The 25,693-nt window shown below is 43.4% G+C and overlaps 1 protein-coding gene across 3 annotated transcripts in view; it reads left to right on the top strand.

The window, feature by feature from the left end:
• Nucleotides 1-25,693, top strand: part of ZNF3 (zinc finger protein 3) — a 68,646-nt gene that overhangs the window by 23,179 nt on the left and 19,774 nt on the right. The window contains exons 1-4 of one of the 3 annotated variants that reach the window (XM_055339924.1): nt 10,119-10,195; nt 20,673-21,161; nt 21,790-21,979; nt 23,351-24,651. In XM_055339924.1, the coding sequence (XP_055195899.1) occupies nt 20,772-21,161; nt 21,790-21,979; nt 23,351-24,183 (1,413 nt within the window). In that variant the 5' untranslated portion in view covers nt 10,119-10,195; nt 20,673-20,771 and the 3' untranslated portion in view covers nt 24,184-24,651. Of the gene's footprint in view, nt 1-10,118; nt 10,196-10,227; nt 10,955-20,672; nt 21,162-21,789; nt 21,980-23,350; nt 24,652-25,693 lie in introns of those variants that run through there. The other 2 variants (XM_055339925.1, XM_055339935.1) reach the window with 2 other exon arrangements.

Genomic DNA, 25,693 nt, shown 5'->3' on the forward strand with positions numbered 1-25,693 from the left:
TTTGTTTTTTCTCATTCTTGGTTGTATAAATACACACATTGTGGATGAGGCAAAAAAGTAGAACGTCAAAGTTAAAAACTGAAACTGTGTCCTACATGCCATCTTCACCCAGATGAATGTGCCCTTCTTCACAGCAGCTTTGAGTTCTGGGTAGCTTCCCAGAAGGAGGACAACCAGATGAAAAACCGTGGAGTACAGTAGTTTTCAGTGATCCCCCAAAACATGATTTTCTGTAAGATAGAACCATTAAAGTGCAACCTTTGACAGATTTATGAAACTTGGGAAAAAAGAAACATCCTAACGGTGCAACATGTGAACTGATGGTTCAAACTTCACACTGTGACCTCTCACCCAATAACCTGGTTTTGTTGCATAATATAATGAAGCAAACTCCACTTTTTTTTTTTTTACTTTGTCTTGTTTAAATAATTGATTTATTCACCCTGTTTAGAAACCAGAATTGAGGGATCCCTGGGTGGCGCAGCGGTTTGGCGCCTGCCTTTGGCCCAGGGCACGATCCTGGAGACCCGGGATCGAATCCCATATCGGGCTCCCGGTGCATGGAGCCTGCTTCTCCCTCTGCCTGTGTCTCTGCCTCTCTCTGTGACTATCATAAAATAAAAATAAAATTAAAAAAAAAAAAAAAGAAACCAGAATTGAGACACCAAGTGCTCTATCTGCTTTGGTTTCAGGGTCCTTAAGGAATACTAACTCCTGCCCTGCTTGCTTTCCAGGGCACTAGTTGAATAAATAAGCTTTTTTTTTTTTTTTTTTTTTTTAACTTACATGAAGTAAGTAACAGGTGGTACATGTGAGAAAAAGAAAAATATTTTTCTGCATTGATCATAATGAAATCCCGATTCAAGAGAAGTTTCACCTTTTCCTGTGACCCCCCACCCCCAGCCCCAAGAGCAGAACCTGAAGTGAGGGCTTGTGTGCTTGTGATTATTTTAGGAAGTGATTCCAGAGAATCAAAATGAGGGACAGTATAGGCAGAAATGGGGAAAGATCCAATATGTTACTGAACTTGGTTATTGCTTTGGAGGATAGGCTCTGAGGCAGATTCCAGCCCTGAGCTGGTAATACCAGCCTTGGCCAGAAGTAACTAGAACCTTACAGCAGCCTGAAGGGCAGAGAGGAGCCACAAGAGTCAAGGGTCAGGGTTTCTTCCAGGGAGCTTCCCTCTTCACTCGGTGCTGTCCAGGTCAAACCTGGTGGCTGCCTCCACTACCTCTATTCCTGGGTCTTTGTCACAGCTGCCAGATGGAAACGTGCAGATATGGCCTTCTCCCCTTGCCCCGCTAGACAAGTCCTATTCGCTTCTGTAGTCTTGGGTTCCCAGTTCGAGTGTCCCCTACTCTCCAAACCCCCATGCTAATCATGGCTTCATGTCACTGTCAGCTGCCCATCAGTGTTCTTCCCCAGCGGCCGGAGGCCACTGGGACATGCTTCACTGTCCGGTCCCTCCTGCTCCCTCAAGCCCCTGGCCTTGCTCTCTGGTGCCTCCATGTTCCTCCTCATCCTGCAACACCTGTTCCATGTTCCAATAAGCACATACCAGTAGCATTAAGGAACAAAACAATCTTTGATTTGACTTTGTCCTTTCCTTTTGGCTAACAAATTCCCCAACCAACTGGACCATGACCACTTCCTGGGTCTGCTGCGCATCTCCCTGTTAAGGCTCCTGGAGTTTAACTCTTCTCTCAACTGCTTAAATGGTGCCACGAAAGATGACCAGTGTTCTTGACAGCATTTTCTCTTGTCTTCCTTCTCCCTTTTTTAGAACATTTGGCCATTTCTTTGAAACTCTTGGCAGTGGCTTGTATCAGGCTGCCCTTTTATTCATGAATAATAACCATGAATTTTCTCTTAATCCACACATCAGCTTTGCAAAGATGATTGCCTCATTTTACAAGTGTGGAAACGGGCCCAGAAAGTGAGGCGGCTCACCCAACAAGTGGCAGAGTTGGATTTTATTGTTTTTAGTTTTTAGGGTTTTTTTAAAAATTATTTTTAAGTAATCTCTACACCCAATGTGGGGCTTGAATTCACAACCCCGATATCAAGAGTCACACGCTCCATGGACTCAGGTGCTCCCAGAGCTGGATTTTAAAGCCAAGTGTGTGACTCTAGTGCTACTTCAATGTCCCTTGTTCTCCTCTATGAGCTCAATTCTCCATCCTTGATAAGTCATTTACATGATCCCACAACTATGCTTATGGAGCAGCCTAGTGCAATGGTTAACCATCCGAGGGCATCAGATGGAACCAGTTTGCCTAGTATCGAATCCTTCATCCACCACCTACCTGCTGTGTCTTAGTTACATGTAAAGCATGCACACCTAAGTGTGCGAAAAATACTACCTGTTATTGCTTTCTCCAGGGGCCCCTCGATCTTTCCTGAATGTTTATTTACCCCTCATAAAGTCTCACTTTTTAAAAAAAATATTTTATTTATTCATGAGAGACAAGAGACAGGCAGAGGGAGAAGCAGGCTCCATGGAGGGAACCTGATGTGGGACTTGATCCTGGACCCTGGGATCATGCCCTGAGCGAAAGGCAGATGCTCAACCACTGAGCCACCCAGGTGTCCCAAAGTCACTTTTTTAAGCGAAACGTGCTGCCATGTTCTCCATCCCACAAGTCCCTAAAATACACATAACCTTGAAATTAGGTCTTTGTGAAACTGGGGAACCTGGCTCTGGGCACCGTTTCAGTCCCAAATGTTAGGTACAAAATTTCACAGTCTCTGGGGTTTTCTTAAGTTACCCCTCTCCTTCAGATTCAGATTCACATGCCTTTGCAATCCCAAATCCTCCAAGGAGCCAGATTACCCCTGGAATAAGAGAGATTGCTGACAGGCTTAAGGAGCCTTGCTCGTCCCAAACAACCCATGTCCCTCTGCTACTTGTCACCACTGCCCCCAAGTCTAAAGCATGGCCTCCACTCTATTCTTTGAACCTAGGAGGTGGTAGTCTGACTCTTCCCTACCTGGCTTATTGTCATCACATGCCCTACATTTGGTTCTAGATTCCACATCTTAGAAGAGAAACAGTCCATGTGCAGGATAATAAAAGCAAAACCACCACATATGTCCAATAAAGTGTTTTCCTTGGGGAAGAGAAAACCCACTTGGAACTTGGCTTCTGCACCAAATATCTAAGGAGGGATACCAGAGGGATTCCATTTGTTCCACATGACTCCAAGACACAGAGCCAAAGATCCTTTTCAACAAACATTATTGTCCAGCCATGTGCTAGGAATAAGAAAAGGAAAGCAGTAACAGCAATGGGTCAGGCAGATAAACGAAGTCGCTCTACCTCACTGCTACCAGGACTTGGACAAATTAGAAAAAAGCACCCCATCCTCAAGGCACTAGACTGCCTTCTGTTGACAAGTTGGGATAAGCATACAATTCATCAATCACTCCCTGTAATAAGGCAAATGGTGGCCCCTGGGGTGGAGCAGGACACAAGCTGCAGGACCAGGAGTAGCACTTTGTGGAAGCCATTGGAAGCAGAAAGAACCTTGAAGCGGAGCCAGCCAGAGCAGCATCAATTCAGGCACATCAGGTATGGCTGGGGGACCTCCAGAGGGCCTGCGCAGGAGGAGACTTTGGATGAGGGAGGGATGCCCTTTGTAATCTTCTATTCTGAGATTTTTATTTATTTTTAAAGATTTATTAGAGAGTGCACACACGGGAGGAGAGGAGGGACAGAGGGAATGGGAGAGAGAAAAAATCTCAAGCAGATTCCCCAAAGAGCATGACCGCCATCTAGGGCCTCAAGGTGGGGCTCAACATCAGGACACAGACCATGACAGGAGCCAAAATCAGGAGTCAGACACTTAACTGACTGAGCCACCCAGGTGCCCCTACCCTCTCTTATTAAGAAGGCAGGTGGCTCTCTCCAAAGAGGGCAGAATGGAAAAAAAGAATCTGTGATAGGTGGAGCCACATCTATCCTTGGGGGAGAAGGCATGGGGAGATAACATTAAACCAGAGAAGAGGTCAGAAATAATATTGTAGCCAAGAGTGTTGAAGATTATGAATCTCTTACTGTTGGTATAGTCCTTTACAGAGCTCATTCACTTTCAAGCAATCCAAATGCTTTAAAGTTGTCAGAGAAGGTGGGGCGTCTGGCTGGCTCAGTCAGTAGAGTATGTGAGACTCTTGATCTCAGGGTTGTGAGTTTGAGCTGGGTACAGAAATTTCTTAAAGTTGTCAGAGAAGGTAGTGTTTTGCCCATTTTCCAAATAATCAAGTTGCAGATCTAAATCTCCCAAGGCTCTATTTGCCACAGGGCTCCAGCTGTAAGCTGCAGGGTTGTCTAACTACATCACTCTGCTTTTATTCTCTTCCATTTTCTTTTTTCTTTCTTTTTTTAATATTTTATTTTAAGATTTTTATTTATTAATGAGAGACACAGAGAGAGACAGAGATATAGGCAAAGGGAAAGGCAGGCTCCCTGCATGGAGCCCGATGTGGGACTTGATTCCCAGACCCTGGGATCCCGCCCTAAGCCAAAGGCAGAAGCTCAACTGCTGAGCGACCCAGGCATCCCTAATATTTTATTTTTTTAAGTAATCTATACACCCAATGTAAGGCTCGAATTTACAGTCCCAAGATCAAGCATTGCACCTGAGATAGCCAAGTTCCCCCCTTTCATTTTCTTTTAATATATTTATTTTTATTTATCTATGATAAGTCACAGAGAGAGAGAGAGGCAGAGACACAGGCAGAGGGAGAAGCAGGCTCCATGCACCGGGAGCCCGATGTGGGATTCGATCCCGGGTCTCCAGGATTGCGCCCTGGGTCAAAGGCAGGCGCTAAACTGCTGCGCCACCCAGGGATCCCCCCCCGCCTTTCATTTTCTTTAGCTGAATGTCTTTGCAACTCCCCAACATGCTGTTCATGCAGACTCCTCCTGGGAAATAAAAAGGCAAGTCTTCACAGCTGTGTTGTAATGGGTGCGAAGTTTGCCTAGCCCTGTTCTAGAAGAAATCAAGGTATGATCACCCTCTACTGGGCAAGCGTAGTGACAGCAGCAAAGATAAGCAAGGTGAAAATGAGCAAGATCTAGAAAATCACCATTTGAGGGAGAAACATGACCACCAGGCTGCTGAAAAGGGAAAGAGGAAGCCAGAGGCTACAGTAATCACTGATAGCTTTTCCCCTTCCAAACTTCTCCCACAAAGAAGAGGAGAACGTTTTTTCTCTTTCAAGCCAAATAATCTTTCAAAACAAAAGACAACTGGGTAGTATAGAGAAAGAAAGATGGGGGAATATGGTGGTCATTTAGGAACCGTGGACCCTTCAAAGACCCTCAGTCAGTTCAGACATTTTACAGTCCAAGATTCAGTATATTTGCTGCCAAGGCAGGGACTTACAGTCCAAGATCCAGCAGCAACTTTCAGACAAAATCGTGGAACTGCTGTAGGTGATCTCTGGGGCATGATAGTTTTTAAATATTTTGAAGGACTGACAAGAACAACTATATTGTGTGAGAGAAAAGGACTGATAAAGACCAGGGTCAATGAGTTGAAATTGTAGGAAAACAGATTTTTGCTGCAATTTATTATTATTATTATTATGTATTTTTTAAAATATTTATTTATTTTAGAGAGCAAGTGAGTGAGGGGAGGGTCAGAGGGAAAGGGGGAAACTGGCAGGCTCTGCACTGAGTGTGGAGCCTGACACTGCCGAGTGAATCTCACAATCCTGAAATCACTACCGAGGTGAAACCAAGAGTCAGACTCTTAACTGACTGAGCCACCCAGGCGCCCCTATTACTTTTTATTTCTAAGTGATCTCTGTACCCAATATGGGGCTTGAACCTACAACCCTGAGATCAGGAGTTTCATGCTCCACCCACTGAGCCAGCCGGGCACCCCAGATTTTTTCTTTAATTTATAGAACTTTCAGTAATTCAAACTCTCTGAAAGGAGGGAGCTATTCTCTAAATCAGTAAGCTCTCTGCCATGTAAGTGGTTAGAAGCAAGGGTTGTCATAGGAATGTCTGTTACAAGAGGTTAGACTGTGGTCAACCAAGATGTGGTCAACCAAGATGACACATTCAGTCACCATTTGTTGGCCTCTGCTCTATTCTCATTGACCACATCTGCAATTATACATATCAGCCAAGAACTTTGTGTGTTTTTTATTTTTCCCTTGTGCTTCGTTTCTTTCTTTCTTTCTTTCTTTCTTTCTTTCTTTCTTTCTTTCTTTCTCTTTCCTTCTTTTCTTTTCTTTCTTTCTTTGTTTCTTTGTTTGTTTGTTTCTTTCTTTCTTTCTAGCAAGAGTGAAAATGAAAGAGAGAATTTTAATCAGGCTCCATGCTGAGGCTCCACCGCATGACCCTGAGATCAATGACCTGAGCTGAAATCAAGAGTCGGTGAGCAACAAGGTGCCCCTCTTCCTTGTGCTTTTAACAGAATGCCTGGTACATTCTTGGTGTTTGTTGAATGAATTCACTGGAAAAGTATAAGGTTCTTGGAAATCAAAACTGCTCTGAAGAAGAAATGCAAGTGACACATTACGGTGAGCCACCAGGCAAGGTAGCTAACTTTTCCCTTTGCTCTCTTGTGGTTGTACCATGTTGTCATAGTTATATTAATGGAACAAAAAATAACTCATCCTCAGTTAACTTGCTGTAATATAGGATGATTTGGATAGATAGCATTTTGATCTTCCTAACCCTATTTTAAAAAATCTGTTGAGGGGCTCCTGGGTGGCTGAGTCGATTAAGTATCTGTCTTTGGCTCAGGTTATGATCCCAGGGTCCTGGGATCGAGCTCTCTGCTGAGCAGGGAGCCTGCTTCTCCCTCTCCCTCAGCTACTTCTGCTTGTGCTTGCTTGCTCTCTCTCTCTCTCTCCCTCTCTCTCTCTCTGTCAAATAAATACAATCTTTAAAAATAATAATAATAATAATAATAATTAAAAAAATAAAAATGTTGAGATATAGTAAGGATACAGGATTGAATTAGAGAATCTGGATTCTACTCTCAGCTCCACTACTAACTAGCTCACTAGTGTGCCTTGGATCTGACTTCTCCAGGCATTGGTTTCTTTATCTGAAAACAAGAGCTTAACCAGGTTATCCTTAAGGTGTATTTTGGCATTAATATTTTCCAGCTCTGGGCCCTTTTGCTTTTTTAAAAAAGATTTTATTTATTTGTTTGTTTGTTTTTTTGTTTAAAGAGAGTGCATAAGCAGGGGGAGGGGCAGAGGGAAAAGGAGAGAGAATCTCAAGCAGATTCCCTGCTGAGTGCAGAGCATGACCCTGAGGTCATGCATGACCTGAGCCAAAATCAAGAGTCTGATGCTAACTAAGCCATCCAGATGCCCTGTCTTTGCTTTAGAAAGAGCGACAAGCGTGGAATTGGAAGGTTTTCCTTCAAGCCCCAACACAGCTCACTGATTGCGTGGCAAGGCAAAGATCCTTTTGACTAAGAGGCTGGGTAGAGCACTACCAAGGCATCAACATACATAGCTCATGGGATTGTGCAGGTTTCCTGATTTTCCCTAATGATTCTGTTCCCTTCAACCATCTCTTCCTCCAGTCTAACTCAGAGGCAACAGAGTACCTAAAAACATAGTCTTTGGAGAAAGAGCCAAGTTTGAATCTTGATTTTCCCACAGATCACTTGTATGATTCTGGTCACAGCACTTACTTTTCTGAGCTGGTACTTAGAGTTTCCTGATCTGTAAAGCAGAGATTTTATTATTTCACAGGCTAAGTATTCTCAGGACTATATTATTTCATAGGATTGATATCATGAAGATAAATGTATGTAGTAGATGGTTTCCAGAGATAGTCATGTTATTTCCCATCCCCACATACTCTTTTGTAATGTTACAAAGAAATAGTCTTTTTCTTCTTCCCCTTGAATCTGGCCTAGTGGCCTATTTTAACAATCTAACACATGATGAAATGATGCTGTGTAGCTTCCAGGACTAAGCACTAAATGTAAGTTCTATCTTCACCTATTAAAATACTCCTCTTGGGGAAGCCAGTTATATCATGAGGAAGCCCAAGCAGCCATGCAGACACTCACAGGGAGGAGCACCGAATCCCCAGGCCAACATTCCTGCTGAGCTTCCAGTTTGTGGGCCAACACCATCTGCCAGCTATCCCAGCTCCTTAGGTGACACCACAGGAAGCAGGAGAACCCAGCCAAACCACAGAATTGTGAGATAATATGAGAAATGTTGTTGGCTATCTTGTTAAGCCACTATGTTCTGAGGTTTTTTTACGCAGCAATAAAGAAGTGAAACCAAGTGCTTAACAGTACTTTGCTTGTAGTAAGTGCTCTAAGGAGGTATATGAAGGAATGATAACAGTGAAGGAGTGCTATGAAAGGTTTGGAAGTCAAGGAAAAACTAACAGGAGTATGGGGCAAGCTGTATGAAGATGTTAAAGGTCATCTAGCCCCAAAATGCGCTCTGCAATACTCCTGTCTTCCCCATCCCCGGGGCTCTCCCACCTCTTCGAGACAGCAACAGATGATCCCAGAAGTGGCCATTTTGAACAACTCTATCAGAAAGTCCTTCGTTATATTGAACTTTTCTAGCATTCCCATTCATTGGTCTTAGTCCTGAATTCTGGGGTCCTATACAACAAATTTCTTTTGGAAATGACAACTCTTGATATATTTGAAAACTTCGACTACTTTCGAAGTCGACTTCAACTACTCCCTCATTCTTCGACTTTGACTACTCCCTCATTCTTCCCTTCTCCTCTCCTACCTAAAGTAAAGAAAAATTCAGGTTCTCTCCGTGGAATGGTATGGTGTTCAGGCCTCACACCCTGAATTTGCTCATTTGCTCAATGAGTAATTTGCTCATTTCTGGGCTAGCACTGGCTTTTGGTGCCTCTTAACAGGTGGCACCAAGAAACCTACCCATCTTTATGTTTGACCATGCACGGGGGAAATGAATGAATGAAACAAGACTGACCATGTGATGACTGTTGAAACTGGCCAGTTGGTACGTGGAAGCTCACTGTCATCCCTTCTACTTTTGTTTTTGAAAAACAGTTTTTTTAAGCGTTTATTTATTTATTCATGAGAGACACATGGAGAGAGAGGCAGAGACATAGGCATTTTGAGAAGCAGGCTTCCTGTGGAGATCCCAGGACCCCGGGAATCAAGGCCAAGCCAGGGGATCCCTGGGTGGCGCAGCGGTTTGGCGCCTGCCTTTGGCCCAGGGTGCGATCCTGGAGACCCGGGATCGAATCCCACATCGGGCTCCCGGTGCATGGAGCCTGCCTCTCTCTCTCTCTCTCTGTGACTATCATAAATAAATAAAAATTAAAAAATAAAAAAATAATAATAAAAAAAGGCCAAGCCAAAGGCAGACACTCAATCATTGACCCACCCAGGTGCCACTCGTCTTTGAAATTTTTTAAAAATTTGTTTTTTAAATCATTCTAAGAAAATAAGGGGGAATGATGTCATGTTTCTATAAAGTTATGGTGCATTTAGGCAGGGAATTTCGTGTACAGGCATGTTGCTGTCCTTCATGTGCCCTTTGAGGGAGATCAGGCAAAAACAAACTCATTGGCGGCTAGGGAAAGAAACACTGCAGCTGAGCAAGAGCAGCTGCAAAAAAAGATAGGCAGAAACTTCTTCAACAAGCCCCACTGCATCAGGAGCACTTAGAAAGCAGCCTCTAAAATGTGTGCCCAGAATTCTGTTCAGATTGATGCCACCGTGCCTCAAGTCTGAGAGCGATCGACTCAGTCTTCGGCTTCGTGGGCCAAGCGTGGGGCTCTGCGTCCAGAAACGTGGATCAAGTTCTCACGAAGGGACGGGCCCAGGTCACAGATGAACCGGACTCCAAACTCCACGGGCGGTCCCTCTCTCTGGACCCGGACGACGGCGATCGGGTGGGAGAACTGCCAAAGCTTTCAACCGGTCGGCACTTCCTTGGTTTAAAAAAAAAAAAAAAAAAGTTGGGGGGAGGGGTAGCACTAGGTTCCCAGTTCCCGCAGTGAAGCGACTCCGCGGGTCCCCAGGGAGCCTCGACCCCGGACGAGCCTGAGACACCGAGATGCAGAGACGACTTCCCGGGTTCCTAGAGGGGCCGCTACAGGCCCCGTGCACCTCCCGTGGGGGCGGGGCTCTGACGTACTTCCGTCCGCGCCGGCCGCGAGGTGCATAGAGGTGTCTGAGCGCTTCGAGCGGTTTCAAATCAGGTGAGCGTCTCGATTCCTGGTTCGCGTGGCGGGCGGGAGAGGGAGCCTATGCCAAAAAGGTTCGGGGAAGGAGAAGTGGGTTGAGCAGCTGTGGCCCCTGGGGAACCCCCGCGGTTCCTGGGAGGAGCCCCGTGCTCTTGCCCAGCCCCAGGGAGTGGAAGCGCTCCCGGGAAAGCCTTTTCATTCTCGCCCCTGGGGCTTCGCAAATGAAACTGCCTCGTTCTCGGTCCAGAGCAGTTTTTCTGTGTTCTCCCCGAGCCGCGTCGTCTGTTCGTCGGACCCAGGTTGCCGTCTCTCTTACCGTTGCTCTGAAAAGGAAAGTCCGAACTCTGAGCTAATTGATGAGAACACGCCTGAGGGGCTTGGGGACCTTGCGGAGCTTCATTAAAGTCCCGGGTAGCGGCTGATCCTGGAGAGGGAATAGTACCTTTGGGCTTTGTTCAGATTAGAAGGCACATGTACAGCAGGCATCTGCTCGAGTTTGGAAACGCATTTTTTACATTAGCATTTATAAATAGTTTGTCGAGAGAAAGGTGATCTGATAGGTGATGTCCTTGGATACTTATGTTATATAAGGAATAATTGAAAGGACTATGAAGAAGAGTGTTACGAGTCAAAAAGCAGTTGTTTTCAGGGATTAGAAGGCTACTCTGAAGAAAGTACTGTACAGTAGAATTCTGTGCTTCAATTACCAAATATGCCTGCTTATGAGTTTCCAGGGACGCAATGAGTGTGTTAAAGGCGTTCTAGCATTAGTTGGTAAGTACCATTCAGTTGTTAGAATCTGATAATTTGGTTTATTTATGCCTCATTTTGTTCCATAATGGACCTGGGGCACTTTTATAAAAGAGTATAGGTCTTGGGAAATTGGCATAAAAGGCGGGGCGGGGGGGGGCGGGCGGAAACGGAACAACTGGGAACAGGAACAATTCTCTTCTGGTTATAGTTGACCGTGAAGGTATGAGCCTCTTGTGCTAAACATTCTAGATAGCCTAAAGAAAGTAGTTCACTGTGAAAACAGTGTGACTTAGTAATAAAAGACTCGTGTTTTCTATCCACTTGCTTTTTATTTTATGAATATTTTATTAAAAATTCAGAAACTGGGCAGCCTGGGTGGCTCAGCGGTTTAGCGCCACCTCCGGCCCAGGATCGAGTCCCACGTCTGGCCCCATGCGGGAAGACTGCTTCTCCCTCTGTGTCTCTGCCTCTCTGTGTGTCCTCCATGAATAAATAAATAAAATATTTTTAATAAATAAAAAAAATAAATGAATAATAAAAATTCAGAAGCCTTGACACCTGGCTGGTTCAGTCAGTAGAGCATGCAACTCTTGATCTCGTGGCCATGAGTTGAGGCCCCACATTGGGCATAGAGGTTATGGTCAGTTAGTCAACCAATCAATAAGTTAAAAAAAGAAAAGAAAAATTCAGAAGCCAAGATCTGGAGGGGATCCCTAAGTAAACCTTTGGGCAATTTCAACATGACCAAATGTGAAATAATTGGCTTTGCTCAGGGGAAATAAGTCAAGACAGAGCATTATCAGATTTTTAAAAAAATCTATGCCAGCCTGAGAGATGGAAGCATTTCATTGTAGCTTTAATTTTCCCGTCTTTTATTATAACTAAGGTTAAGGATCTTTTTGTGGATTTATTATTAAGCTGAGATTTGAAAGACATATAGAAATCTGCCCTGAGAATTGAGCATTGATAGAGCATAGGGAATGAGCACGACAGTGATGAGACAGTTTGAGGAGGCAGAGGCCAGGTTGTGACTTTCATCTGCCAAACAGAGAAATTAATAAAATGGTTGTAAACAGCCGGGTGATATGTGCAGATTTTTATTCGAAACCTCTGCAGGTATTCAACTTTTAATGTGTGAAACTGGTTTTTCAAAAGAAGGAACTTCCAGGGCCGAGGGCAGGCTGCCCCAAGATGGGGTACTTTAGCATGAATAGCATTTTGAGTTAAAAGCAGTTGAATCCCAGCAGATTCAGGAAAAGCTCTACACCTTCCCCCTCAAGTGCCTGCCTATGCCAGAAAGACAGTTGTTAATGAGATTCTTCTTTACCTAAAAACCTACACAATAAGGCACCCTTTGTTTTGCAAACTTCTCTCACCTTCCTGCTAATGTTCTTCCTTATCTTAGTATCCTCAGACCCCTCTCCTTAGCTTAGGTTGTTCTATAAGCCTCCATGTTGCCTGACTGCCTTCATACTTTCATGTCTGTGTGGATTCCCTGTACATACAAAGCTAAATTTGATTTTCTCCTGTTGCATTTTTATTTTTAAGGTAAGCTCTATGCTGAAAGTGGGGCTCAAACTCACAACCCCAAGATCAAGAGTCACATGCTCTTCTAACTGAGCTTCCAGGGTCCCCCCCCCATTTTTTAAAAAATAAAAAATAAATTAATAAACCTCTGCTAGTAGCCTTTGAGTCTTGGAATTGGAGTTGCCAAACTGGAAAATGTCCTGTATGATTTCAAAGGAAGAAGAATTTGTCATAATGTTGTCAACTAGTTAAAAGTGTTTGATAAGAGTAAAAGTAAGCATTGTGTTATGTTTGCAGTAGATCTGCTATAAACTTTATTTCATTAGGCCAATATTCTGGTTATTGTTGGTTGAGAGTCAGAAATTAATTATTGCTCCTAGAGACAAAGCAGGCACCTTTTAAAAAATTGTAAAAGAAAAAGGCTTCATAACTTTTTTAAAAATGTCTAATTAACTCTCAGAATGATGTGCTTCAACATCGTAAGTGTTGAAGTTAACAGCTAATATATTTGTCTTTACTACCACTCCGTAATAGAATAGCATTTATCGAAGCTGCTTCCTCCCCCCACTGCCCCATATTTTTAATTTTTTTCCCATTTCATTTCATTATTTTTAAAAGATTTTATTTTGTTTTTTAAAGACTTATTTAAGATGTTATTTATTTGACAGAGAGAGAATACAAGCAAGGAGAATGGGAGGAGGAGAAGCAGGCTTCCCACTGGGCAGGGAGCCCAATGCAGGGCTGGATCCCATGATCCTGGGATCATGACCTGAGCCAAAGTCAGATGCTTAACCAACTGAGCCACCCAGCTTCCCCTGTTGTAGTTTTGGAATATAGGTGAGGGTTGGTGTAGTGAGGTCCGGAGCCAATGACTAAGAATTCTTGAGATGTCTTTGATGCAAAATGGCGGTTTTGTTAAAGCAGGGGACAGGACCCTTGGGCTGGAAGAACTGCTGTCCCAGGCTAGTGAGAGGTGGCTGATTATATACCTGCAAAGTTAGGGAAAGTAAGGAAAAGGGATATTTGAAAAGGATTTTCATATGCTAAAGAGGACCTTCAAGATACTAGAGGCCTTGCCACTGTTGTTTTTCCCTCTAGCTAGGCATTAACATTAAGACATTAGGGACTTCCTTTTTTTTTTTTTTAAGATTTTATTTATTTATTCATGAGAGAGAGAGAGAGGCAGAGACACAGGCAGAGGGAGAAGCAGGCTCCATGCAGGGAGCCCGATATGGGACTCCATCCCCAGACTCCAGGATCACGCCCTGGGCGGAAGGCAGGTGCTAAACTGCTGAGTCACCCAGGGATTCCCAACAATAGGAACTTCCTGAGGAACATCACACACATATCACCCTGGATGTGGGGGGCGGGGGTCATTTGTGGGATGTCAGCTTATGCTTTGTCCTTAGCTAGCCCTCTGTTCTCATCACCCCAATTTATTTTAGAGAGAGAGAGCACATAAGCAGGGGCAGAGGGAGAGGGAGTGCATCTCAAGCAAACTCTTTGCTGAGTGAGGAACCTGATGTGGGGCTTAATCACACAACCCTGAGATCATGACTCCAGCCAAAATTAAGAGTTGGCCATCTAACTGACTGAGCCACCCAGGTGCCTCTAAAGATTTTATTTATTTTATTTTATTTATTTTATATTTTATTTTATTTTTTTAAGATTTTATTTATTTATTTATTCATGAGAGACCCAGAGAGAGGGAGAGAGAGGCAGAGACACAGGAAGAGGGAGAAGCAGGCTCCATGCAGGGGGCTCGACATGGGACTTGATCCCAGGACTCCAGGATCACGCCCTGGGCCTAAGGCAGGTGCTAAACCACTGAGCCACCCAGGGATCCCCCCTAAAGATTTTATTTTTAAGTAATTTCTATATCCAATGTGGGGTTTAAACTCATAGCCCAGAAATCAGGAGTCACATGCTCTGCTGACTGAGCCAGCCAGGTGCCCCTTGAATGTTTTATTTTAGAATAGTTTAGATTTCTATAACAGCTCAAAGATAGTACAGAATTCCCATATACCTCTTCTCCAGTTACTGTTAACTGCTTACCTTACTGTGTACATTTGCCACACCCAAGGAACCAACATTGGTATGTTACTATTAACTAAGCTCCACAATTTATTTAAATTGTAGTAGTTTTCCCCTAATATCCTTTTTCTGTTCCAGGATCCCATCTAGGGTACCACATGATATACGTCTTCAAGTCTACTTAGTGTGCCCTGGTCAATGACAGTTTCTCAGGCGTTGTTTGTTTTTGATGACCTTGATAGTTTTGAGAAGTACAGGTCAGGTATTTTATAGAATGTCTCTCAATCTGGGTGTGGAGAAGGGCCACAGAGGTATTGTACCTTTGTTGTCATTATCATTAACATAACCCCTAGTGATGTTATGTCAACCCCTTGGTGACCCAGCTCAGCTAGTGTTTGTCAGGTATCTGCATGGTAGTGCTTCCCTTCAGCTCCTTTCCATTGTCTCCTTGTGGCAGCAAGTCCCTAAGTGCAGCCCAGTGTCCAGGAGTAAGAAGTGAAATCCGCCTTCTTGACAGAAGAATATCTACATAAATAAATTGGCATAATTCTGAGTGGGAGATTTGTCTCTTCTCTGTTTATTCAGGTTCTTCTCCCCCCCCCCCTTTTTAAACATAGTGTGGACTCACAGATAAGTTTTAACTATGGTCATAGTAGCTTATGGCTTTTTCTTTTCCAAGTTGGTTTTTGTATCCCTATGACACGCCCATTGCTTTGTTTTTTAACTTTCTGTCACTACAGCTTGCTCCAGGCTCATTTTATATGCTCCCCAATCTAGAATCAACTATTTCTCCATTTTCTAGTAATTTTTACTGGAGAATGATATTTAGAAACTGAGATCGGGGCTCTGGGTGTGCTGATTGTGAGATGTCATTGCTTCTAAACCTTCACAGCAGACAGAACTAGGAAATAAATGTCTATATACTAATTCATGTGCACACTCTTACCTAATTCTGTATCCACCTGTAGTAAACTAAGCATGAGTTTATGCTGCCATATTTTTTTAGCTTAAATTTTTACTATTTTTTAAAGCCTGATTTTACAGTTTTTATTGAGTAGCCCCAAAGGTCCGTATATCTCATTCTTTCCACAGATATTTAACACTTTTAAAAAATATATTTATTTATTTATCTATTTATTTATTTATGATAGATACAGACAGAGAGGGAGAGAGAGAGAGGCAGAGACACAGGAGGAGGCTGAAGCAGGCTCCATGCCAGGAGCCCGACGTGGGACTCGATCCCAGGACTCCAGGATCGCGCCCTGGGCCAAAGGCAGGCGATAAACCGCTGAGCCACCCAGGGATCCCCTCCACAGATATTTAATACCTGCAAAATACCAGGCATATTGTAGATCTTTAGAAATAGCAGTGAAGAAAATAGATGAAAATCCCTGCCCTTAAGAGTTGATATATTCAGGAAGGTTTAAAAAAAAAGTTAGGGGCGCCTGGATGGCTCAGTTGGAAGAGCATGAGACTCTTGATCTTTGGGTTGTGGGTTTGAACCCCATGTTAGGTGTAGAGATTACTGAAAAAAAATTTAAAAATTTTTAATTAAAAAGGTAAAGTATATAGAGATAAGTGATGATGCAGGAAAAGAGTAGATTAGGAGCAGAAGGAATTCTGGGGTAAGGGAGGGTTATATGCAGTTTAAAACAATGGGCAGGGTTGCCTTGGTGAAGAGAACATAGGAGTACAGACCAGCCATATATAATCTGGAGGAAGCATTAGGCAGAGGGAACAGCAAATGCTGTGAGGTGGGAAGCATGCCTCGACGTTCAGGACAGACAGTATGTTTGGGTTGTAATGAACAAGAGAGAGGTAGGAGATGAAATCAGAGGCAATAGGGCTGAGACCTTGTGAGGTCTTGTCAGCCATTGTGGTAACTCTGACACACCACCCTGAAAGGTTTGAGCAGAGGAATGATGTGGTCTGACATATTTTAACAGGATCACTGTGGCTGCTTGTTGGCAATAGATTGAGGGCCAAGGGCAGAAGCACTTAAGAGGCTCTTTACAATAACACTGGGCAAGAGGTGATGGGCTGGGATGACAGTGTTGGAGGTAGTGAGAATTGGTTGAACGTTGGATCTCACAGGATTTACTTATGAATTATATGTAGAATGTGAAGGAGGAGTCATGATAAACAGGTTTTTTGGTCCAAGAAAACAATGATGGAGTTGCCATTAACTGAGATGAATAGCTCTGGGGGGAATGATGGGGACTACAGTTTTGGACATGTTAAACTTGAGGTGCAATTGGACATACTGGTGGCAACATCAAGTAGTAGTTGTTCGTATAGGTCTAGAGTTCAGAAGAGAGGTCCAGGCTGGAGATAAATGGGCAGTTGGGAGTATATAGGTGGTAATTAATGCCATAGGACTAGATGAAATCTCCAAGGAGAATGAATACAGCAAAGAGGAAGGCGTCCAAGCACCTGGCCCTCCGCTCATTTGTGATCTTACAAAGATATGAATTTGAATTGTGGGCATCTGAGGGAAACTTTTTCTTTGTAAGCTTTTTTGTTTGCTTGTTTTTGAATAATCTCCACCCAATGTGGGGGTCAAACACAACCCCAAGATCAAGTCACACACTCTACCAACTGAGCCAGCCGAATGCCCCAACTTTTTTCTTTAATTGTGACTATGCACATGTTTTGCAGAGGCAGTTACATGATCTGTGAGTTTGGATATACTCTTCTGGTAATAGATTCACATGAAAGATAGGTCACTCCCTGTTGAATGCCCCCTGTGTTACCAAACTTCTTGGGTCTTGCTGAGTTTCCCAGGCTTGATCCCAGAAACTGAGCAGCCCAAGCATTTCAGTGTCTTTGCTGTTACAGGGATGCCCTTCTCTGGATGGAGTGTGAAATTTTCAAACCAGTTACGAAAAAAGATTTCAGCACTGCTGAGATCCTACTTAAAGTCATTTCAAATGAATGCTCCTGGCACTACTACATCTGTTATTTTGAGATTATTTAAGCCTTGAGTGCTAGTACCTTTATTTGAGAAAACGAGGTGATTTGCTCTTGTCTTGGCTCTTTTCAAGTTATCCTGAACTTGGGAGCTCCACCAGTGTATTGATGTGCAGAGCAGCCTTAAGGAATAGGTGGCGCTCATTCTGGTCCACCCTTCAGGACACCTATTGCTGTCTCATAGGATGCTTCAGAATTGAGGTTCAGTAGAGAGGAGTCCCAAGTACTGACATTCCTAGAATTCTGAACTAATTAGCAGCTGATAATTATTGCATTTCTTTTTTTTTTAATAGTTTTTTGTTGTTGTTGTTGTTTTTATCATTATTTATTTATGATAGTCACAGAGAGAGAGAGAGAGAGAGAGAGAGAGAGGCAGAGACACAGGCAAAGGGAGAAGCAGGCTCCATGCACTGGGAGCCGACGTGGGACTTGATCCTGGGTCTCCAGGATCGCGCCCTGGGCCAAAGGCAGGCGCCAAACCGCTGCGCCACCCAGGGATCCCCTAATTATTGCATTTCTCATAAAAGGTTACATATTGAGGTTCTAGTACTAGAATTCCATTTCATATTTTTTAAGAATTACCAGGATTCGTCACAGAAATAACTGAAGGAGAGCATTCATATAAAATGTATGTTTTAGTGATCATTTAAAAAATAAAAATAGTATGTTTTAAATGTGTGTTTACTAAATAGTGAAACTAAATAACGGTATAAAAGCTGTAACGGGATCCCTGGGTGGCTCAAGGGTTAGCGCAGCCTTCGGCCCAGGGCATGACCCTGGAGACCCAGGATCGAGTCCCGCGTGGGACTCCCTGCATGAAGCCTGCTCCTCCCTCTGCCTGTGTCTCTGCCTCTCTCCCTCTCTCGCTCGCTCTTTCTGTCTCATGAATAAATAAAATCCTTAAAAAAAAAAGCTGTAACATAGATGTACATTTGTGGCAGCAGGTAGGGGGCTCTCTGTGGTCTGGAATTGCTTTTTTGTTTTCTTGCGGGTTTTTTGTTTTGTTTTTGAAGGCCATGAAGTTCTGGCATTAGTAAAACCTATTTTGTTTGTCTTTTTTTTATTTATTTTTATTTATTTTTATTTGTATTTATTTATGATAGAGAGAGAGAGAGGCAGAGACACAGGCAGAGGGAGAAGCAGGCTCCATGCACCGGGAGCCCGACGTGGGATTCGATCCCGGGTCTCCAGGATCGTGCCCTGGGCCAAAGGCAGGCGCCAAACCACTGAGCCACCCAGGGATCCCTTTTTTTTTTTTTTTTAAAGATTTTATTTATTTGCTCATGAGAGACAGAGACATTGGCACAGAGAGAAGCAGACTTCTTGCAGGGAGCACAGTGCAGGACTTGATTCTGGCACTTGGGATCATGCCCTGAGCTGAAGGTAGATGCTCAACCGCTGAGCCAGGAATCCCTGTTTTGTTTGTCTTTCAAGATATTCTTATTTTCTTTCTTTTTAAATTTTTTTAAAATTATTTATTATTAAAAAAATTTTTTAATTTAAAATTTAAAATTAAATTTATTTATTTGACAGAGAGCACAAGCTGGGGGAGCAGGAGAGGGAGAAGCAGGCTCCCCACAGAGCAGGGAGCCCAATTCAGGGCTCAATCCCAGGACCCTAAGATCATGACGTGAGCCAAAGGCAGATGCTTAGCTAACTGGGCCACCCAGGCACCCTGATTTTCTGATATAAAAGTAGTAATACCCATTATAGAAAATCTGGGAAATGAAAAAAAGAATTTAAAAAACTGAAATAGTCTATAACTCAGCAATATCACTGTGTTTTATCTTTTTTTCTTTGCTGTAATTGTGGGTCTGCATGTGAGACTTAATATTCTGGTGATAAAAGCCAGATCTGTGGAGAATGACGTGCATGTTAGCCATGAGCATACTCAAGTTTTTAAATGCCTTAGATTTGGATTATCTGTCACTCCTATTTCCTCATCTTCTGTAAGCTATTTGTGCACCCTTTTTATGGTCTCTGCCCTTGTTATCAACATAATTTCATGTAACAAAAACCCACAGAGGATTTTATCTGTTTGGCTCTTTGTTGAGACTGGTGGAGTTCTCCTGCTCTGTTATCCACGTCCAGAATGGAACATCTATGTGAGATAACAAGTGCTGCCACAGTTTGGAAACATGCTCAGGAAAGCCAGTCCCAAGCATGGAAGATTAATTTATGCAGGTTTCTTTCAGAGTATTTTTAATGACTGCTGATAATTATAGTCTGATTCTGATGTCTCTTTACTCATTTATTTTCCATCTCTCCCACAAACTTGAAAGCTCTGTGGGGGTGGGAATGCATCTGGCTTGTTCATCATTACACTCCCAGCTCCAAGCCCATGGCAGGTGTTCAAGTAAATGTTGAGTGAACGGACTTCACTTTTTTGGCAGATGACCTTTTTAAGAGTACTCTTAATCTAATCACTGATCTCCCACTTGTCTTTCTATGAAACCTAAAGGTGAAAGACATCTAAAAACTTGCATATTCCCTACTCAAAATTGCATCATTTGGGGCACCTGGGTGGCTCAGTCAGTTAAGTGTCTGACTCTGTTTCAGCTCAGGTTATGATCTCAGGGTCATGGGATTGACCCTGCGAGGAGCTCCATGCTCAATGTAGAGTCCGCTTGTCTCTCTCCCCTACTCCTTGCATACTCATATTCTCTCTCTCTCAAATAAATAAATGAGATCTTTGAAAAAAAATTTTTTAATTAAATTATTAATTATACTCAATTATTTTAAAATATTCTAGTTAATTCCAACCCTTTAACATGATTCCTGGTTATGCTAACTAGCTCCATCATTTGACTAGCAACCTTTTTAAGTAGAGGATTTGATGTGGGGGTTGAACTCACGAACCTGAGATCAAGAGTCACATGCTCTACTGACTGAGCCAGCCATGTACCCTTGATTTAGATAGGCTGCATTTGGCCTGTAGATATCCTGTTGAGATCTCAGGAGTGTAAGATTCTGAAACAGTTTTTGGAGCAAAGTTAATTTAAATATAATTTTAAAATTTATGCCATTGTGCACTTTTTATTAGAGTGGAGACAAAATAAAATTAGGATATCCTGAGCTGACTCCTGAATGATTTTGAACAGTAATTTTACATTATGATGGCCATAATTTCCAGTTTCTTGTGCTAAAGGTGTGGCTGTAAAGACCTAAAAAATCCTTTTTGTAATTCATGGTAACCATATTTTCTTAGGTTTAACGTGTAGCCCTAAAGAACCAGAAACCCAAAGGAACCAGTATTCCTGCTACACAGAGTCCCATCTTTAGTGAGGCTATTTCTGGAATCTGTGTGATGACCAAGGTTTTGAGCATGGCTGCAGTTCGGGGCCCTCGGCCTCCACAGGTGAGAGGCCCTGTGGTGGTTAAAGATGAGGAAGAAGAGGAAGGGAAGTGCCTTCCTAGCCTTGAGGTGTTCCGCCAGCGCTTCAGGCAGTTTGGGTATCATGACACACCTGGACCCCGGGAGGCCCTGAGCCAGCTCCGGGTGCTCTGCTGCGAGTGGCTGAGGCCCGAGATCCACACCAAGGAGCAGATCCTGGAGCTGCTGGTGCTGGAGCAGTTCCTGACCATCCTGCCCCAGGAGCTCCAGGCTTGGGTACAGGAGCACAGCCCAGAGAGCGCTGAAGAGGCTGTCACTCTCCTAGAAGATCTGGAGCAAGAACTGGATGAGCCAGGACAGCAGGTAGGCTGGGAAGACCTTTTATGGTATGAGACTGGGAATACAGTAGTCTGGGCAGGCCTAGGTTTATCCATCCAATGGGAGGAGCTGAATGGAAGTTTCTGCTTACATCATGTTTCCTGCTATTTTTCTTCTACTGTTTAGTATGGATCTTTAGCCATGGGAAATGAATGATATGGATGTGTTTCCTTTTTCTAGCGCTTGTACATTAGCTCTCCTGAGGTTTTCTTTCATTCAGCAGTTGACCTTTGAACAACACGGGTGAGAGGTATCAATCCCCTACCCCCAGGACACATGCATTTGAAAATCCCAATATAACTTTTGATTCCCCCAAAGCTTAACTTCTGAAGAGCCTACTGTTGACTAGAAGCTTTACTAATAACATAAATAGTCAAGTAACCCTTATTTTGTATGGTAGATATATTATATACCACATTCTTATAATAAAGTAAGCTAGAGAAAGGAAAACATTAAGAAAATCATAAAGAAGAGAAAATACATTTACTATACTGTATGTATCGAAAAAAATGTGTGTGTAAGTGAACCTGTGTCATTCAGACCCGTGTTCAGGGGTCACCTGTAGTTCTGAGGTGAGCTGTGCACAAACCCTGCCCTTCCTGGTTGTCTCTAGGTCTCATCTCCTCCAAGTGAACAGGAACAGATGTGGGAGAAGAAGTCCTCTTCAGGAACAGTAAAGTTTCCAAGCAGCACACAGCCCCAGTCTGTGGTGACCAGTCATAAATGTGAAGGTTGGGAGCCCTTATACATCCAGGAGACTGGGGAAGAGCAGAATTTCACCCCAGAGCTGAGGAAGAGTCAAGGTAGGGACTGTCATGTGTGTGCTTGATGCCCCAGGCCTTTGTGGTGGAAGAAACAGAATAATTCTAACTACTGGTTGTGGGCAGCAGTCCTCCTAGACTGACTTGCCTGGTCCGGCTGCCTGTGCAGAATGAGTGCCTCAGTGCCTGTCCTCCCTAGGTATGTTTCAGCCAGAGTCCTAGCTTGGGGACATGACATACTCTTAAAAGGGTTGGTCTGAGTTGAAAAAAGGTATTGTTCACAGGGATGTGAGAAGTTGAATGAACCAGTGAGAGACATGGATGCTTATTCATTTGTTAATGACTGAATGAAGAACCTGTTAAAAGCATTGGATTATGTAAAAATGGTCCCTGGTAAATTCTTTTCAACTTCTCCCTCGTAAGATTATTTAAAATTTTTAGCTTATTTACTGAGTTACTTATTTCCCACATGTAATACATGGCAGCTTGAAGAAAAGTCTGTACATGAGACCAAGTGATTGCTTATCACCCAGAGTGGAAGGGGCTTTTAGCTGCTGCTGGTGGCAGGAGGAAAAGAGATGGCAAGTGGAAGGAGAGCGCCAGGGACCAGGAAAGGGGATGAGAGGAAAGTAACCTTGTTGGCTGAGGCTTCTGTACTCACAAGCCACCAGGTCTCAGGGAGCCCCTGGTTGGGTGTGGATTTCTCTTACTCCCCTTTTCCATGTATGTAGACAGGTTAGATGGACTTGTAAGTGTGGCTGTCCATTGCAGTGCTCTAAAAAAAGATATATTGCTTCAGTCTGGTTCGAGCAGAATCAACTTTAGAACTAAGAGTGGTAAGGCATAGCCACTGTAGGTTATGTGCTGGGAATCAAACCCTCCTGGGAGGTGAGCACTTAGATTTAAATTAAAAATGGTCTGCTCTATGGCCATACCACCCTGAACACACCCGATCTTGTCTAAATTAAAAATGATCTGGGACTAGAATGGTCATACGTGGACTGAATGTCCTCTTTTGTTGCTTTTATATTCCACTTCTGGGAGAATGTAGATTTTTTGAGCTTGCCATTGGCCTTGTCTCCGTTAATTACCGTTTTTATTTTCTTAATCAGCTTTGACCATTCAGTAATATTTCTTGCTTGTTTCTTCCTGCCCTCTTTATATGAAATTCTTCTTCTGGGAGAGAAAGCTATGTACTTGTCATATCATAATACCTGCAGCTGAGGGGCTGGTGTCAAAGCCTGAACTGTAAACTAGAGCTAGTGGTGACTTCTTTGTATCAGTGTGATATTGTGACCTCTCACTGAGCGATACTTGGTCACCATCCACATCATGTGACGTTTCTATTTCTCCTTCCACAGTTTCTTCTCAGAACACAAAACAACTGACCTGTTTTCGTTCTCCTTGTTTCAGATCGTAAATCGAACAACCAGAATGAAGAATCAACAGATAAGCAGAAAAGTTCTGAAGAATGTCAAGAATTCAAAAGGGATGTTATTCCCATGATTATTGCTAGTAAATGTGAGGCCAGATTAGAAAGGCAGTGGGTAAACCTTGAAAAGGAAAGAGGAACAAAAACTCCTCTCCTAGACAAAGGTTCTAAGAAAGGCAGAGAATTGATTCCTGCTAAACCTGCCCCAGGAGAGAGGCGTTACATATGTGCTGAGTGTGGAAAAGCCTTTAGTAATAGCTCAAATCTTACTAAACACCGGAGAACCCACACTGGGGAGAAACCGTACGTATGCACCAAGTGTGGGAAAGCTTTCAGCCACAGTTCAAACCTCACCCTTCATTACAGAACACACCTGGTGGACCGGCCCTATGACTGTAAGTGTGGGAAAGCCTTTGGTCAGAGCTCAGACCTCCTCAAACATCAGCGCATGCACACTGAAGAGGCGCCATATCAGTGTAAAGATTGTGGAAAAGCTTTCAGTGGTAAAGGCAGCCTCATCCGACACTATCGGATACACACTGGGGAGAAACCTTACCAGTGTAATGAGTGTGGGAAGAGCTTTAGTCAGCATGCAGGCCTTAGCTCCCACCAGAGGCTCCACACTGGAGAAAAGCCATATAAATGTAAGGAGTGTGGGAAAGCCTTTAATCACAGCTCAAATTTTAATAAACATCATAGAATCCATACTGGGGAGAAGCCCTATTGGTGTAATAATTGTGGGAAAACCTTCTGTAGTAAATCAAATCTTTCCAAACACCAGAGAATCCACACTGGAGAGGGCGAGGTGCTTTAACTGTGAGGTATGCTCTCTGGATGGTTTTTGTTGTTTTTTTTTAAACTTTAGCCTATGGATGCTAGGGAAAAGCCCAGTAATTGAGATATAAACTCTAGTCGTAGATATTGTTTCACTCAACGTCAAGGAGTGCCTGAGGAGTGGGTGCTCAGTGGTAGCACAATGACAAAGAAGTGCTGGAGGATGTTGGAGCACTCCTCACTGGCCAGCTTGCTGCAGCCAGGTCCCCTCACCACACTTTGAGTCCCGTAAGTCAGGCCAGCATTGCCTTTTCTATAGTTAAACTGAGTATATCCAGTATAATTAAGGAAGAAACACTGAAACTATTGAACTGTTTTAACATATATTGAAAAGTATGATTTGTAAAGAATTGAGCCATGTAGAATGCAATTTAATCTGATTTGGAATAAACATAACATCTTGTAATGCCTTGGGACTGTTAAAATAAATGGTATGTTGGTTACTGAACTTTATTCTCAAGAGAAGAAACTATTCCTTCTGATTTCAGGTTTTGGGAAATTTGGATTTGGGGTAATTAGAACTTTCAGTGCTCACAAAGGTGAGTTTTGGGAAATCAGGATAGAGCATATAGAGTAGCTGCATCTTGGTCTACGTTGTGCTTTTTTTTTCCCCCCGTGCATACTGAATACATTTTTTTTCATCACTAGGGACATTTGTCAGCTTCATATGCGTTTTGGTTGTGTATATCCTATCTCTGCCAGAGTCTGAAAATCTGACTCCAAAACTTCCTTCTAAATTCCACAACTCAATAATATCCAGCGTGATTCCTTTAAGTCCATCCTGTCTGTTCACTGACTGTAGTCAGGTGAGATCTTCACGTGATCTCCAAGCAAGAAGAGTCTGTTCTCCTACAGCAAGGGGGGAGGGAGATGTGTATGTTAGGCCAGAGGGTTCTGGAGGATTTGGGGCCTGAGGTACTCAAGCACACCTGCCCAGGTGTCCCATCCATCACGATCTGAATCTTTCCCAATCAGGACCCAGAATTTTGGCACAAATGATTCGGCAAGGGCTTTGCCTTTAGCGGTCTCTGCAGTTCTGCCACCCTCACAATAAACCCTATTCTGGTTTTCAGGCCAGTCTGCTCTTGCTGCAGGAGATGGGGATCTCTTTAATCCTTCTTTTTTTTTTTAAATTTTTTATTTATTTATGATAGTCACAGAGAGAGGGGGGGGGCAGAGACACAGGCAGAGGGAGAAGCAGGCTCCACGCACTGGGAGCCCGACGTGGGATTCAATCCCGGGTCCCCAGTATCGCGCCCTGGGCCAAAGGCAGGCACCAAACCACTGCGCCACCCAGGGATCCCCTCTTTAATCCTTCTTGTGGGAGACTTTGGCTTTCACAACATGCCCTGAAATGATAGTTGGCTGAACTAACCCTATACTTTTCTTTCTTCAAAGCTTGAGAGACAAACTGCAGTCCTATAATTGCCACTATCCCAATAATGTTTCAAGTTCTAGGACTATTACAGAAGCTAATGCTTCCCCTTCTA

The sequence above is a fragment of the Nyctereutes procyonoides genome, unplaced genomic scaffold, assembly GCF_905146905.1.
Source record: "Nyctereutes procyonoides isolate TBG_1078 unplaced genomic scaffold, NYPRO_anot_genome, whole genome shotgun sequence".
In the NCBI taxonomy this organism is placed as follows: Eukaryota; Metazoa; Chordata; class Mammalia; order Carnivora; family Canidae; genus Nyctereutes; species Nyctereutes procyonoides.